The 18,086-nt window shown below is 40.7% G+C and overlaps 1 protein-coding gene across 1 annotated transcript in view; it reads right to left on the bottom strand.

The window, feature by feature from the left end:
* Positions 1-7,217: 7,217 nt before the first annotated feature.
* The window catches only part of SLC26A4 (solute carrier family 26 member 4), a 51,074-nt gene continuing 40,205 nt past the window's right edge, over positions 7,218-18,086 (bottom strand). Inside the window, exons 16-21 of the mRNA XM_003782791.2 lie at positions 16,637-16,732; positions 15,791-16,021; positions 12,883-12,937; positions 10,799-10,944; positions 9,154-9,237; positions 7,218-7,241 (exon numbers count right to left, since the gene is read on the bottom strand). Coding sequence (XP_003782839.2) covers positions 7,218-7,241; positions 9,154-9,237; positions 10,799-10,944; positions 12,883-12,937; positions 15,791-16,021; positions 16,637-16,732 — 636 coding nt within the window. The remainder of the gene's footprint in view (positions 7,242-9,153; positions 9,238-10,798; positions 10,945-12,882; positions 12,938-15,790; positions 16,022-16,636; positions 16,733-18,086) is intronic.

An 18,086-nucleotide genomic window follows, 5' to 3' on the forward strand; every position in this document is an offset into this window, starting at 1 on the left:
CTGCCCAATTCCTTCTTAAATGTAATCCAAATGAACAGGTCCTTGTGTATTTTGGAGAGGTATACTCCACACATAGAAACACGTCTACATTCCCCTCAAAATAATCTTTTAAAGAAAAATATCTGGCCATATTTTCCCTGGTCGAAGCCTTTCAATGCCTTTCCATTACAGACTTTTGAATCCTAAGGGCCCCCCTTGGGCAACATGGTCACCTTCCCACTCTCCCACTGCTCCAGGCCTGCTGTCCACTCAGTCCCTGGACAAGCCCAGCTGAGTTCTCTGCTGCCCCAGGGCATTACCTTTGCTTGAGATCCCTAAATCAGCATGTGCTAACTCCTTACTTAAATATTAGCATTAGGGTGGCACAGTGACACAGTGATAGCTCACGGTAGTCACTGAAATAATTAAAGCAAGGAAGAGCAAGTAAAATCTTAGCAAGAGAGGAAAGTTTATTCTAACAGTTCAGACAGCAAACTGGGCCCCATCCTAGCATCCACAGGCAGGATGGAGAGCACAGTGCTTGGATTTGATACACAACTTTTGAGGGGTATCAGCTGCTTTTTAGAAGTTTCCCAGGGTCTTGATCAAATCTGTTCCCATAATGTGTTCCCATAACAATTTGTATCTACCTGTCCACCTCAGAAAGTCTCAGGGACATTAATCAGTCACTGAAAACCACCAGCTCCTCAAAACAATCTGCAAGGTCATGTACCTGCAAGACCTCGATTAGCAATTAGCCCCATTCCCATAATAGCCCAGGGCCCACGCCCATCCAAAATAGCCTAACCACACGTTGCCTCTTCAGAGAGTGCCCGCCTCATTACTCTCTCGTCACCTCCATCTGCGATCAGACCCCTTCAGAGTCTACTGCAGGGAATCATTGCACGTATATTGGTACGTCGACATCTTTATTGATAATCTCTCACCTTCCACTATAAGTTCCAGGAGAACAGAAACTGCGTGTTTTGTTTACCACTCACCGGATACCCAACCCCTAGCTCTGTGCTGTTACTTAAAAAATCGGCACCCACTAAAACGAAAGAAGGAAGGAGAGAGGAACTGACAGAAACTTGTGCCTTGGAGTGTGTGTGTTGGGAGCGGCGGGGGAAGAAGATGAAACTAAGAAACCAGCTTCAACTCTATAAGCAGAGAAATTTGCTCCACAGCCCTCCCCTCCCTGTATAGGTTTTTAGCCCCAGCTTCCTCACACGCATGGCTGTGGCTTGCTGTGGCTCTGGTCAGGCCAACCACCCAGCATGGAGGAGAGGGGCCAGCAAAACGGACAGTGGAGCTTCCCTCCCAAAGGTTCAAGCCCTTCCATTCTTTGGGAGAAGGTGGCACAGAGCACTCACTTGCCAGAACTTGGATTTTGTTACAGATATTTAATAACCAACTCAAACAGAAATATCTTAATATTAAGCACTCACTTCTTCCTTTGTTGTAGGAACCAAAAAGCTTCCATATGACAAGCAAGTACCACCAGAAAAAGATAGTGACTGCCACATAGGAATGACAACATGTTTATAAGGAAATACTGATGCCGCAATCTTCACTCAGTATCTACTTCTGCCTTATATGTTTTAAGATAGCACAGACTTCATTTCCTAATCATAACAGTAATGCCGCGTATAGTTACAAATAATAGAATAGTAAATTTCTTTAAAAGATAAACTATGGAAGTAAAAATCACATCCACGGAGAAAGCCTTTATTTCTAAATCACAAAAGCCAATACATTGGCTTTCATCTCTTACTTTCTCCGTGGAAACTAAAAAACAAAAACCTCATTCATCTCTACTTTAATTGCACCTTCTGAATTGATTTCTAGATACCCAGGTCAGCTGATTGGATTAACTAGGTAACATAAACCAGCCATTTTTCCTTTATCTCTTACCAGAATAGAGGAGAAAATCCAAGCTCCTTAATGCAGGATCCAAGGCTCCCGGTTATCTGGCCCCCGTCCACCTGCCAGCCTCATTTCTCACCACTTCCTTCCCTTACGCACTTAATTGGGAACTTACTACAAAAAGATCATGGGCTCACCTGTGTGTTCTGATGCTCTAGCTCTCTCATGCTCACCTGGGATAGAGAAATATGCCCAGGAATCCTGCTTTGGACCTGGTATATCCTTGAGAAAGTGGGTTGGATCCCAGTGTGCTGATTTAACACAAACTGATGAGCTAGGAAGTGAGTTCAGCTGGAGAGGGTAGGCTTGACTACTTTGATACACACACAGATGACTATCAAGTGTTAGGCAGCCTCTCTGGTTGACAGGTGTCTTGAAGAAACCTAGACCTGGTCTTCTGTCCAAAGAGTCTTCCCCAGCTTGTGCCATTGGTTAGCCAAGGAGTTGTAACATTCTTTCACATAAAGGGTGCCCTATAGATGCTCCTGCCCTGCTGCCTAGAGCTCTCCCTGACTGGGAAGGCTGTGGGTAAAAAAAGCAGCTGCTGACAATTACGATGTCGTATGTTTTCATTGGCGGATCACCGAAAGGCAGGGGAAACAAATTCAGTGATAGAATATTAGGTGTTCAGCTTGCCCTAGTATACTAGCCGAAGTGCTCCTCCAACTCACAATGCCCTTGGTTCAGCTTGTAAGTCTGGGGATGATGTGAGGAGTGGTGTATCTGCACTTGGAGTACGTTTATAAAAGGCCCTCCAAAGGAGTCTTGTGCTTATGATATAGTTCAGCAGCTGATGGTGGTGGTCTTCACACAAAGCTGTACACGAGGTAGAACTGCATGGAGCTACACATACAGAGATGAATTCCCGTATAACTTGTGAAGAGTGAATAAGCTCTACGGTTTGCAGCAATGACGATTTTCTGTTTTTTATTTTTTTAATTGTACTATAGCTATGGAAGATGATAACACTAAGGGAGCTTGGGTAAAGGGCGCATGGAAATCTTGTCATATATTTCTTTGTAAATTCCTGTGAATCAATAATTATTTCACAATAACATTTTTAAAGGAGAGGAGTGGGGTCTCAGAGCACTGGAGTACTGGGTCTAAAACAATGCTTTGAGAGTGGCCTTGAAACTCAATATTATGCTAAAACTACACCTCAATGTCCAGGCCTAGAGATGTTCCTGAAAAGAAGGATAAAGTGGACTCACTTGGCCGGAATATTCCAAATGGATGCAGAGGCTCTGAGGCCCTCCCCCTCCCCGAAACTCTCTGTCAGCATCCAAGTGAATCCAGCCCCTATTCCAGGGATCAGCTGGTTAAGACAGACAGATGAGCAGGTCAGCTGGAGATAGGCCTAAAAGCTCAGGAAACTCTGGAAGTCTTCTGTAATTTGATAACGATCATTCTCAACCTCCTTGTCTTTACTCAGCATCCCTGACTGCAGCTTCATTCAGTCGTTCAGCAATCCTTCCTGAGGACCTCCTGGCTGTCTGGCACTCTTCACTCTTCCAAGCACTTGGGATATATCTGGGAATAAAACTGCCCTCGTGGAGCTTAATATTCTGGCAGAGGGGAGGAGGCAGGAAGACTAACAGGAATAGGTGAATTATAGAGCATACTAGCAGGTGATAAAAAAAAAAAAAAAGCCAGGTAAGGGAACCAGGAATTTAGGAGTTGGTGTGGCATGTGAAAGAAGGAATGTCAAGCTGGCCACTCCTGAGTTGTCAATGGATGTGATTGGGTTGGAAATCAGTCCTCTATTTGAATGTTCTTTTCCCACGACCAAAGCCTCTACCCCACCATTCCTTTCTCCTTTCTGATCACTGTCTCTTCTTCCCTTTTATTTTAACCTTCCTCTATTGTGCTTTCTTCCATTGATTTCCTTCTGGGAAGTAATTCTCCTAAGTGAGGTATCTCAGGAACAGAAAAACAAATACCACACTTACTCACTTACAAGTGGAAGCTGAATGATGGGTGTACATGGCCATATGGATTGGTATAATGAACACTGGAGACCCAGAAGGGGAGAGGCCGAGAGGAGAGTGAGAGATCAAAAAATTATCTAGCAGGTAAAATATAGACTATTCAGGTGATGAAGACACTAAAAGCCCTAACTCCACAACTATGTAATTCATCTGTGTATCAAAAACCACTTGGACCCCCTAAACCTATTGAAATAAAATAATAATAAAAATGATTGCACAAAATAAGCTGGAAATAATTGGATAATAATTATAAGGTTTAACTGAAATATTTATAACATTGTTTATTGCAGGGATAAATAGAAAAAAGAAATAATGCACAAATAGAAGTGGAGCTATAAAGAATACATAAATGTGATGACTGGTAAGGGTAATGGAAAACGGGGAATATAGCATTTTATTTACTTATCTGTTTGTTTGCGTGAGACAGAGTCTTGCTATGTTGCCCAGGCTGGACTCAAACTCCTGGGCTCAAGCAATCCTCCCACCTTGGCCTTCACAGTAGCTGGGACTGCAGGTACACAACCCCTGGCTCATTTTTTATTAAATTTAATCATTTTATTCAGAAAGGACACATCTGAGTAGTGTAAAAGGCAATTTTACATTTATTTAAAAATATGCGCAAATATCTCCAAATGTACATGATTTGGTATTTTTCACTTACTGAAACTCATATACAATACTGAAATCTTATCTTATAGGTTAAAAATATAAAAGGTAGCTTTAATTTAAAGTAAAATTTCCATTGACAATACAGAATTGAAAGTGTGCTTATTATTCACAAAATGCATAAACTAGACCAGTGATTCTCAACCTTCCTAATGCCTCCTAATGCCGTGACCCTTTAAAACAGTTCCTCATGTTGTGGTGACCCCCAACCATAAAATTATTTTTGTTGCTACTTCATAACTGTAATTTTGCTACTGTTATGAATCGAAATGTAAATATCTGATATGCAAGATGTATTTTCATTGTTACAAAGGGTCGCGACCCAGAGGTTGAGAACCACTGGACTAGACAGTAGTCTAGAGTATGCTGAAGAAACAAGTTAAACTGGTCTCATATAGTCACACATGGACCAAAAATTTATAAAACTCTAGCCTTGTTGTAAAATGTAACTATGGTATTTCCTCCAAAAAAATGAGCAACACAGATTGCCTTTATTGAACAGAGGTATCCATCCATTTTCTGCAAGACTATTACATTTACTCTTCAGAGATAGGATTTTTTGCCATTATAAGTAGCTATTAGTGTAGAAATGAGATAGCACTACAGTCCTGGTTATGCTGTGATCAGATCTATAACCACAATTTGGAATCAAACCATTTTATAGGGTCACTGATCTTATTCCTTCAGAAGTAGACACATTATTTCTCCTTGTATTTAGTAAGAAAAACAGACAAGACATTCTACCTTTTGGCAGGGCCTACTACAGAACTTGAATATGCATGCATTTGGGTATATATGTGGGTCCTGGAACCAATCCCTCATGTATACCAACATAGTTCTCAATCAAGCAAGACAGACATTGTCTCAATTAGAAACCTGGATATTTATTTTTCTCTAAAATGAAGTACAGCCTCATTCACTCCAGCGTGAAATACAGTCCTTAAGACCAAAGCCTGTATGTTATATATAATACCTAAAAAACTGTTGGCATTTGGAAAAGATTAAGTAAAAATAAAAGATCTAAAATAAAAATTTCTGGCTTATTCCAAATCAATATTTTATATTATATTCATTTAGAATGCTTTGTCTTTAAAGAACTCATTTTAAATGTAGAATACTAGAAGCAGTTTACTTTTTAGTTTTTTTCAATAAACGGTCAGAGCTCAAAGATTATATACTGCTAAAATTTATTTTTCCCAGTACTAAAATAAGTGCAAACATGTTGCTGACATTTTACAGAAAAAAATAGAAACTTATTTTAATCACCATGGTCCTATAAACATATCAAATTTTCTTTTGCTCAAAAGAGGTTTTGTGTCAGATTCTAAATAGACCATACCTATATGTACTTTCATGCAATGATCATTTTTTTACTTTTTATTAAATCACAACTGTATACATTTATGGGGTACAATGTGATGATTTGATATACAGTGTGGACTGCTTAAATCAAACTAATTAACGTAACTATCACCTCACTTATTTTTGTGAAATGACACAATACATTAGTTGTTTTGAAGCAATAATCATTTTTATAGACTAAGATAAATTTAAACTATATTTTTAAACTAGAAATAATCTGTCATATGTTTTCTTTGATCTCAATTATGATCCATAAGTATCATATCAAAACATAATTTTGAGAGAGAATCTTATTAATTCATCTCTCTGCATAAATGTTTCTGAAATCTATCAGTCCAGTTCTACAGCTCTTAAGTAAACTATTTCCAGGATCAAAGAGATCCTGAATTCTAGTCATGTATCTGGTTATGTATAATAAAACTTCATTATAAAGTACTAATCAAACTTGTATTTTTTTTTTTTTTTGAGACAGAGTCTCATTTTCTCAGTTGTCACCCTGGATAGAGTGCCATGCCTTCATAGCTCACAGCAACCTCAAACCCTCAAATACTTGGGCTCAAGAGATCCTCTTGCCTCAGTTTTTCTATTTTTAGTAGAGACGGGGTCTCACTCATGCTCAGGCTAGTCTTGAACTCCTGAGCCCGAGCAATCTACCCACCTCAGCCTTCCAATGTGCAAGTATTACAGGCATGAGCCACTGTGCCCAGCCAATCAAACTTATATTTTAAAAACCTTGAATTATTTGCCAAAAGTGATTTTTGAAGGCTTTGGATGTTGACTGCATTGATAATTAAATTTCTGAATTTACTGAATGTGACCTTACACAAGAGTAATGATCAGTGCAGCTCGTGGCTATCACGGTCTGTCAAAAACTGATTTTGCTTTATTGTTGGCCATTCCTGACTCACCTGACCACAGAGCCTCAGTCCAGCTGTAAGAGAAACCCCAGTCCTCAGGTGAACATTGTTAGCAATCTGTCATGCGGGATCAGTGGCATGTCATAACATCGGCAGATCCTGGACATTACTGAATGGCCCAAATAATTCTCCTCACCATGGTGCACATTTTAGAGGGAAACTGTTTATTTAATAAATAAAGCTTAGAAATGATTTTAGTGCTTCTCATTCAATGCCCAAGAGGTTAAAAGAAATCAAATATTTATAAATTCTTATAGAAAAAGAACGAGTGTTTCAAGTTTGAAGAAATAATCAATGCAGAAAATGTTTGCATAGAATGACAGGGGCCGGTCAGTTTGGTCTTGCAGTCCTTACTCATAGAAACCTCCGACGCCTGCGTTCAGGAAGCAAGTCTACGCATGGCCTGTGAAAGCAAGGGGGAGACAAAGTGTTGATGCAGCGGAATTCACCTTAAGTCTATATTATTCTTTTTACAAGTATGTTCTTATAGTATTTGTTGCTTGCTTTTACTCATCTTAGGTACATATCATCATAATAGAACTAGGATAAAAACTTAGTTTTGTACCTCATCATACATTGGATTTATTTAAAAGCAATGATTATAATTTATTGTGCACTTACTATGTACGAGACACTGTTCTCATTAATTTACTTGCATCCTTTAATTTTCACAACTGTGTGGCATTATTCTTTCTATTTTACATGAAGGTATGAAAATGAAAACAAGGTAAATGATTTGCCTTGGGCTGCACAGCCAGTAAGAGCAGAATCAGTACCAGCACCCAGGTCTGCCTGGTCCTAAAGTACTTGCCCTTGAAACCACTGTGCTATGCTGCTTACCATCTATAGAAACCCTGTCTGAACGATTCTTTTATGTGGCAGTTAACAAATATCCTATAAGGCAGCAGCTTAAGTTCAAATTTTGACATATAAGTTTTCACTCAAATTAAACCTTCCCTATATTCATAGAATCATAAGCTACTAAAGCTGAAAGGACTTCTCAGCTCAGTGAGGACTTTCCTGGGCTCGCTGGTAGGCTAAGATGCAGGGCCTGTGATTTTCACTCTATTTTTTTCTTTTCTTTTTTATTGCTGTCCATTCTAGAATATTCTATGTGATTTTTCACTCTAGCGATGTTATTTCTCTACAACAAAATCTCTGCCTGTCACCCCTACTGCGTGATTTTACCATAGGGGGATTGAATGTTTTTCTCTTCACTATTTTTATCAGGACCTAGAAAAAGGCAGAGAAATCGTGCTTATCTGATTGGCACATGATACCAGTGTGAGTGGGGGATGAGTCCCTATGTTGGATGGTAGATTCAAAATACACAGCCATGTCAATCAACTGGAAATGAACAAGACACAATCTGAAGAAATACGTGTAGTCCTGCATTGGGGTCAAAAACCAATTAAATAACTATAAAGGGGAAGCCCTGCTCCATACAAGCTATAGTTTGTATGAAAATGCCACGGTCTTTAGTTGACCCCTGCTTAATGGAAGCCAAGATTTTGAGATAGCTGTTATGAAAGCAAACACGTTTTTAATTTGACAAGATCAAGGAAGGTCTTGCTTGCATAATCTCCTCACTGGCCTGAGCGCATTGGAGATTTTGTGTCTTCACCTTGGCCAAAGAAGCATAAACAAGCTATTGCATCTATGAGGAACGCTAACCAGTATCAGAGGAGTCTCGCCTGGAAGGGTCTGGTGGAAACGTGAGATCTATTCTGAAGTATTTGAAGGGCTGTTCAGGGGAAAGGTTTGTGTTGACAAGGAGGGCAAACTGAGCTCAGTTTCTTTAGGAGGTTATTACAAAAAGGCCAAATTCAATTCTGTAAGCACAACTAACATTTAGAGACCAGGTAACAAACTCCCTTGAGAGGTCACTAGAATGTCTAGAAATGTTCACAGGAAAACTATGTCACCATCCATTAGGGATGGCGTAGGAGGGACTCTGCATGGACCAGGATGTTGGATTACTTCATTTCTAGGAAATCTTTCAATTTTGAACCAAGTATACACCTTTTCTCTGTCTATGGTCTTGGAACTATGAGAACTATGTGGAAGCTTAGGTATAAAATCAGGACCAATGTATTAGACTGCCAGTGCTTGGGGCAGTGGGTCCCCAAGCACTTAATGTCTTCAAGGGAGAATTCTCATTTTCCATTTTACCCTTCTATGAAGCTACCACCCTTTGGTATTTTTCCTGAATTATTTTCCCTGACATTTCTTAATCAGATATATTCACTATATGCATTATCCTATTTCTTCAAGATTTCATCCAAATTATTTTCTTCAGAAGGAAATACTCATACCTCGTCTTGGACATCAAGTTCTTCTTCCATCAGCTCTGCTCCCATTAGTTCAAGGGGATCTTTACAGTCTTGAATGAGGGTGATCTTAAGAAAGAGAACACGGACTAGAAATATAATGGCATAACCTCCCCAGTACTCCACTGACAACGATTTGAAGCCTTGCTGGTGTTTCTCATCATGTTTTCCCTACTTCAGAGTCCTCTTTGGTTTTCTCATTCTTTTTTATATTTCCCAGCTTAGCATTTTCACTATATCATTTGTTCACATTCAAATGTGAACTGGTATAATTCTCCATTGTCTGTACTCCTCTTCAGCTTTCCAACCTCTTCAGTATATTCCTCTGAAAAAGTCACCCTTCTGCCTAAATGATCCAGGATTCAATGGTGCTTCTCTTTCAATGGCTTAAGTGAAGAGCACTCAGTCCAGCACTGAGCACGCAGGGACTGCACAGTGAAGGGAGTGTGAGTGACAGCAATAAACGGACCCACAGTGTAGGATGGAAGTTTTATTGGAGATGGAAACCAAAGGGACCCAGTTGTAGGGCCAGTATGTAATTTAGTCTTCCACACAGGGCAAGCCAACTACAGTTTGGGCTTTGTCTTCTGCTTAATGAAGCACATATCCATAGCAAGTTCAAATGTACATCTAGGCTAGAATGATGTTTAGAAGTTTTACTTAGCTGTTTTTTTTTTCATAGAGCCTCAAGCTGTCCCCCTGGGTAGAGTGCCATGGCATCACAGCTCACAGCAACCTCCAACTCCTAGGCTCAAGCGAGTCTCCTGCCTCAGCCTCCCAAGTAGCTGGGACTACAGGCGCCCGCCACAACACTTGGCCATTTTTTGGTTGCAGCCATCATTGTTGTTTGGCGGCCCGGGCTGGGGATTTGAACCTGCCACCTTAGGTGTACGTGGCTGGCGCCTTAGCCGCTTGAGCCACAGGCGCCAAGCCAACTTAGCTATTTTTCATCTCAACAATAACCCATTCTCTTAGCTAGTGTGGAAATGAATTGGAGGATATGTTCCTGGTCTTGACATAATGAGAAAGGAAGAGGCTGGGGGTAACTATAAGCTGGGGCTGTCCTGGGATAGTCCTGTGATGGTAATATAAAGCAATATGTGTTGCCCAGACTGGTCTCAAACTTCTGGCCTCAAGCAATCCTCCTGCCTTGGCTTCCCATAATGCTAGAATTACAGGCATGAGACATCACCCCTGATTTCAGTGCTATACAGGCAGTCCCTGAGGTACAAGCATCCAACTTATGTACAACTCAGACTTACAGATACAAGTAATAGGTGAATGTTACAGAATCTGTCTCATTCATAACCCAGAGACTGCCTATATTCTAAAAAGGTACTCTAGCTAATGCCCACTTTCAATTAGTATACTCATACATCATACAATTAGTATGTACTGGGTACTACCAGGTACTTTTCTATACCCTATCTTATTTAGTCTTCATGTCTACCAGTGAAGTGAACGCTTTTACTCCCCTACTCCTGATGAAAAAACTGAACCTCCAAGAAGTTATGCAGATAGCCTAAAATCCAACAGTTAGGATTCAAGCCTAGATTCATGTAATTTTTGCCATTTACAGGAATCATGATAGGTTAGGAAAGACATATATGTAGAAAGTTTAAATATTTACCGTTTCTAAGATGGAATCTTGGCCCTCTTGGGATTTCACCTGATTCTGTAGATAAAGTATCGCATCATGGACAGTCAAAAAGAACGTGTCCTTTCTAATGTTGTCATCAAAGAACCCACATCGCTCCAGTTTTTCTATTACATGATCTTCAAAAGAAAGAGAAAATATTTAGTCTCTAGGAAAAGATGTTTTTTTGTAGCATCAACCAATATTAAGGGTTTGTAACTCCTCTTTAGTTTTTGTCTCATTTCCAAAATGTGACCCTGCTCTAAACTGAGTTTCTTTCCCAGCAGCACACAGAATGGTTATCCCATGATGGCTGTCGTCAGCCTTCATGTCTGCCCATGTTCCTTATGCCAGGCTGGCATCCCCACCCTCCAGCTGCTGTGAGGCTGGCTGCCAATGGTTCACAGCTGTGCCCTCCCCTGGAGAATGTGCCTCTGGAGCTTTGCTTCTGAGGAACTCAGCCTGAGCACTGGCACCTCCCTTTGTGCATGGATGCATATACTGACGCGGGAGGCAGACCCTGGAGAACCCTTTTGCTTTAAGGGGCTCCAGGCATCTCCAGCTGTGCTCTCCTCTATATGCCCCCCTCGAGCTGGCACTGTTGTCAGGACATACGTTCGCACACATTGCCAGATCTGTGGCACAAATTGGAAATGATATCTTCCTCAGTTCAAAATGTTCTCAAAGTCACTGCTTAATGTGTACAGTTTCTGGTTTTAGTGATGAAAAACATTGGAAATAGATCGTGGGCAATGATCACACAACATTTTGCATACAAGCAATGCCACTGATTTAATAATACACTTAACAGTGACTAAAATGGAAAATTTAATAGCCAGGCATTGTGGTGGGCACCTGTAGTCCCAGCTATTCGGGAAGCTGAGGCAAGAGAATCACCTAAGCCCAAGACTGGAGGTTGCTGTGAGCTGTGATGTTATGGCACTCTACCAAGGGCGACAAAGTGAGACTCTGTCTCAAAAAATAAAATAAAATAAAATGGCAAATTTTACATTATCCTCTAACACAAAAGAATAGTTTGAAAATATAGGAGAAGATACTTGCTTTACTTTATGGAATGAAAAATTGCCCAATTCTAAAATTGCAAATAAAACCAATTGAGATCTTTAAATTTGTTGCATTTTGACATCTGGCCTCCATGAAGCAACCCGAGGGACACTGCTGCTGACCCTGAGGCCCTTTGAGGAACACAGGGAAAGGACACACTAATCCCTTGAATGGGCACTCTGTCTTCCCCATGGATCCCCAAGAATTGTGAGTGCCTCTCAGTTCTGAATTCTGCTGTTTTTTGCATTTGTGCTCCCTGATCTGTAGCCTTTGGGGCAAGAACAACTCAAAGAAACTCGTGATAATGAGGAAGACACCAAAACCTCTAAATGACACGTTGAGATTAGAAACCCAAAATGACACTAACGAGAGTAGTGCTAGTGCCCTAGGTGAGAGTGTGACCCAAATGGGGGATCATCATATAAAAACTACAGAAGGCTATTTTGGGAACTAAATTCTTGCTTTGGGCCCCAGCAGACCAGAGCAAAATATCAAAATAGTCACTTATGCTAAAGTTTTAAGCCAACAAACCTGAACTAAGTTGTTATCTGACCTTCTAAGAGAGAGAGAGAGAGAACAGCCAGTCTTCCAAACAGACCAGTTAAACTTTTAGTTGGCACAGTAATGAAGTTCATCCTGCTGCGATCCTTACATAAAAAAAGACAGCCTGACCTAACCTACTGGTAATCAGTGAATTTCCTATCGTTCTGTCTCTCTGCCCAGCCTTACAAGACAAGTAACTCTGAAAGGACTGATGACACATTCTTGTCCTGTGCTTCCGCTTTCTTCAGCGCTTCTCTGTCCATAAGACCAACCTCTTCTGCTCAGCTCATTGGAACACTCACTCTATTTTATGGAATGAAGCATTGCCCGATTCTAGAATCAAAAGTAAAGCCAACTGAGATCTTTAAAAGAAAAAAAAGGCCTTCACACATTATATGTCCACATTCCAAGGTAGGACAAAGGGCTTGGAGGAATGTCTTATGGGTAGACGCGTAGGTGTATGCATTTACCTTGAAGCGAGGCAAAGTACACATTCACATCAATTCTTTGGAACTCTTTGACAATCTAAAAATAAAAAAGGAGCATTGGTAACAGTGAATAACTCTAACTGCCCATAATTCAGTAGAATTCATCTACTTGCTCAGGAGAAACACTTTCATGGTTAGTCAGGACTCTGAGGAAGATTGATTATTGGAAAGCTATAGGTCGGCCTACAGTCATGGTATGATTAAGAATGAAAAGACAGTATCTCAAGATGGCCACATTCAGTGCTCAATCACCCAGCACTCTAAAGCACAGAGGTGCTGAAAAAAACATTTGTGGAAAAAAAGGGGAATCTAAGAGGCTTCCCTATATAGCCCCTGCTGATCTGAGAAAAGGGCATGAGTTTGTATCTTTGAGTGAAGAGATACGGGTGTGGATATAAACATCAGATTTCAGAACAAAAATCAAGGCCTCTGTTTTAAATGTATCAACATCAGTATCCTGATTGTGATTTTATACTATAGTTTACAAGATGTTAGTAATTGATTGGGAGAAACTGGGTAAAAGATACATAGGCTCTGTCTATTATTTTATTTATTTTATTTGAGACAGGGTCTCACTCTGTCACCTAGGCTGGAGTGCAGCAGTGTAGTCAGAGCTCACTGCAGCCTCAGCCTCAAATTGCCAGGTTCAAGATCCTCCTGCCTTAGCCTCCCAAGTAGCTGGGACTATAGGCACATGCCACTATGCCTGGCTAATTTTTTGTTGTAATTTTTTTGTGGAGACAAAGTCTCACTATATTGCCTAGGTTGCTATTGAAATCCTGGACTCAGGCAATCCTTCCACCTTGGCCATTGTGCCCAGCCTATTCTTTACAACTATGTGTGAATTTTCAATGATCTTAAAATTAAAATGTTAGTTTTAAAAAGTCAAGACACAAGACTTACAGACCATAAAAAAATAGGACTTGAAATCTGTAGAGGAAAACAAATCGAGACCTCCATTCCAGTATAAAGGTTAGAGTTTTCTTTAGTTTTCATAATTGTCATTATAATATTTGAAAGCAAGTATTTGTTAAGTATGGGAAATACTCTGACATTAAATATGTTAAGATTTTCCCAAAAGTAATTCATTAAATTCTTTGGCCAATATGATCCTCAATGGCTTTATGCCAACGCCTAGAGTAAAATGCAAAACAAAGAACAAGGCTGTATTTTCAAATGAGCTAATAACCAGGTCTGCTAAGAGAACTGGAACAGAACCTGTCAGCATATTCTCAAACTCTTGCCAAGTGTAATCATTTCTCCACCTTACATACCTAGTACCCACATCCTGGAATCATTTCCCACCCTTACAGAGGTAGCCAAGAAGCCCTCGGCTAAGTTAAACCTCAGGAGGCTCTTTCATATTATTATACCTGATTGCTGGTTCCCTGAACCTGCTTACTTTTCTGCCTGACTCTCTCACACCTACCTGAAGCTTCACCTAAATTTAGCACTTCAGATGATATGGTATTTAATCTGCTTTGGGGCACTTATTACAGTGGTTATTTAGGCCAGGCGCGGTGGCTCATCCCTGTAATCGTGGCATTCTGGGAGGCCGAGGCAGGTGGATTGCCTAAGCTCAGGAGTTTGAGACCAGCCTGAGAAAGAGTGAGGCCTGGTCTCTACTAAAAATGAGAAAACTAACTGGCATTGTGGCAGACGCCTATAGTCTCAGGCACTTGGGAAATTGAGGTAAGAGAACTGCTTGAGCCCACAAGTTTGAGGTTGCTGTGAGCTATGATGCCATGGCACTCTACCAAGGGTGACAAAGTAAGACTCTGTCTCAAAAATAAATAAATAAATAAATAAATGTATATACAGTGGTTATTTATCAGATTATTAAATGTTTGCTTCTCCCCTAGATTGCTTAGTCCCCTGAGGGTAGAAATTGTGGCAACTTCACCACTAGTTTCTTGTGCCCGCACAAGTGCTTAGCACACATGAGGTGTTTCATATCTATTGTTCAAAGAATTCCTGAGCTTGAGCCTGTATAACTAGTTTTTTTTTTTTTTTTTGAGACAGTCTTACTTTTTGAGACAGTCTTACTATGTCACCCTCGGTAGAGTGCCATGGCATCACAGCTCACAGAAACCTCAAACTCTTGGGCTTAAGCCATTCTCTTGCCTCAGCCTCCTGAGTAGCTGGGACTGCAGGTGCCTGTCACAATGTCCGGCATGTTTTTGTTGTAGTTGCCATTGTTGTCAGGCAGGCCCGGGCTGGTTTCAAACCCACCAGCCTCAGTTTATGTGGCTGGCGCTGTAACCACGGAGCTACGGGCGCCAAGCCTGCATAACTAGTTCTTGATCATGAATGTTTCTGTCGTGCATGCTTCTCAGCTCTGCTTTGATTTCCTAGATAGATGCCTGACTGCTTCCTACTCTAACTTCTTAATTTCCGGTTTTCCCAGTCCTACCATGTACATGGTGTTCCTTTTCCTGGTGGTATTCACATAACAAATAGAAATGTAATACCACAAACTTTTGCTCATTTTTTCTCCTTTTCATGTTCTGTCTTCCATTCTCAGAAAAATAAAACATAATACATGCTAATATTTGCTGAGGTGTGTCTGTGTGCCAGATACCTTTCTACACTCCTTATTAATCTAGAAGTAAGTAGCTATGAGGGAGGCACCGTCATCACCTACTGAAGAATTGAGGTCCAGGCAGATGAAGCAACTCCATGCTCACACTGCTAGTAAATAGTGGAGCCAGGATTTCCCCCCCAGGGGTCTGGCTCCAGAGTCTATGCTTTAAAATATTACACTCGATTGCAAAACATCCACCTAGAAAAATGACAGAGCCCATGTATTTGCGTTTCTGTGAGAGAGAAGAACCCATTTCATTTCACTGTTGCCAAAGCTCCAAATCCATAATCCTGAAAAGAATCTTACCACTCGCAGTGACCTCACTCCAACAACGTCCAGGAAAGATATAGCTCCACAATCAAGCACGAGGCTGTGGATTGGCACTTTGGGCACATTCACTTTGACTGGAAGCTCAGAGTTCCAATCCACTTGAATCTCTATTTCCTTGGTGGGGATATCAAGTTCTTCCGGATCTTCGATATCTTCATCAGGCTCAAAAGCGTTATTTGGTGTACCAGCATCACTTATGATGCCGTTCTAAACAAAGAAAACAGTACCGACTTCATTGCCAGTGATTTGAAATGCCTTCTCCACCGTTTAGCTCAACTTACTTTAAAGTCTTACGCACATTGTTCCTTCGTAAGCAAAACATCAAGGGGATGAACTCTTATGGAATGAGATTTATCTCAGCCCAAACTTTGATGTTCTCTAGGAAGAAAAGTGGAAGAACAGAAGAGCCAGGAGACTCTTGATTTCTGGAAAATAGTGGAACTTTGCCAAGAAATACATTTGCAGGGGAGTCTGATTAAAAGTTAGTACCTCTACAAGTTTGTGAATTCACTGCCTTCTGCTGGAATTTGCTGGCATGAATTTGGACTTAATTTTTCCCTTTCAATAAAAATAAGTTATAAAAAATAATATAGATGTCATTTATGTTGGGGGAGGAAATTACACCTTGTTTTACCAGGGAGCCCTGATGTGTTCATCTTATTCCCTCTTGCCTACATGAATGGCTCAGCTGTTCTCTGACACACGTGTGACATCTGCTTGTACACATCTGGATACCAAAGGGGATAGATTTAATATTAGACCATCTAACAGCTTTCACCAGAGAAAGGAAAGAATTTAAGGGGGAAATGAAAGATGTCTCACCTTTGTTGCCCTTAATTGTCCGTTTTTTATGAGTTTCTGTATTTTCCTCAGTGCTTTCAACCGCTTATTATATACTCTAATGGCGTCAAATCCAACCTTTGGAAATAAATGTCAAGTTACTTAAAATGCCCGATTCCTAACACTTATTGACAGCAATTGTCTGGCAATGTTACTTCTGAAAGGGTATTATTCCTTGAGACATCCCACAAAAAAGAAAAAAAATGAGGTCTGATGAAAGAGATCACCCTCCACTACCAGGCCACCCTCCACTCCACCCAGAGATTCAGGTAAGAGAGTGGCCTTCTAAAGACTCCAAGACAGTAAGAGACAAAAGAACAAAAATAACCCTAAGTCTGTGTTTTCCAAGTTTCCTTGACATCACTGTGCCTTTTCTTATTGCAAAATCTGTGAACATTCCTCTGAATCAGTCTGCCCTGAAAATCACTTAAGAAAACACTGACTCCAAGCATGAAGCACAGCATGGGATTCAAGACCAGAACTTCATGCTTACACGTTCTGCTAGTCTAACAACTTTCTACTCTCTGTTCCAACTGGGCAACCCTCCCCACAGTGTATGTCTCTGTCTTCTCCTCTCAACTCACATAGTTCTCAAATACCTGACATAATCTATTTCCATCTGCCAATTGCCACACAAAGTCTGATTAGTCCAACTAATATTATTTAATGAACAGTTATTTGATGAACCAGCATCACTTATGATGCCATTCTAAACAATGGAGTTCAAAAAGAGTGAATTTTTTTTTTTTTTGAGACAGAACCTCAAGCTGTCACCCTCAGTAGGTGACATCACAGCATGTCGCATCACAGCTCACAACAACCTCAAACTCTTAGGCTTAAACAATTCTCTTGCCTCAGCCTCCCAGGTAGTTGGGACTATAGGCCCCCACCACAAAGCCTGGCAATTTTTCGATTGCATTTGTCATTGTAGTTTAGCAGGCCTGGGCCAGGTTCGAACCCACCAGCCTCAGTGTGTGTGGCTGATGCCTTGCTCAGTAAGCTATGGCCACTGGGCCCAAAGAGTGAATTCTTAACACTTACTGTCCATACTATGTATTTGGAATTTACTCAAATTCTGCCTGGATGTTTTTGTATGACATAGTTATTGCTACCTGAATTTTATCATATGTGTTTTTTTCTTTTCTTTCTTTTTTTTTTTTTGAGACAGGGTCTCTTTCTGTTGAATAGCCTAGAGTACAATGGCATGATTATAGCTCATTGTAACCTCCAACTCCTGGCCTCAAGCGGTCCTCCCACCTCAGCCTCCCAAAGTGCTGGAATTACAGGCATAAGCCACTGGGCCCAGCTCATGTGTGCCTTTTCCATCTCCAAATAGACTGTAAATTATTTGAGGGCAAGGATGTTATGTTACAATTCTTAATCCCCTACACAAAGGGAACAGAGGATAGGACCTTACCCCCAGTTGGAGTCT

The sequence above is a fragment of the Otolemur garnettii genome, unplaced genomic scaffold (assembly GCF_000181295.1).
Source record: "Otolemur garnettii isolate 467f Iridium unplaced genomic scaffold, OtoGar3 scaffold00005, whole genome shotgun sequence".
NCBI lineage: Eukaryota > Metazoa > Chordata > Mammalia > Primates > Galagidae > Otolemur > Otolemur garnettii.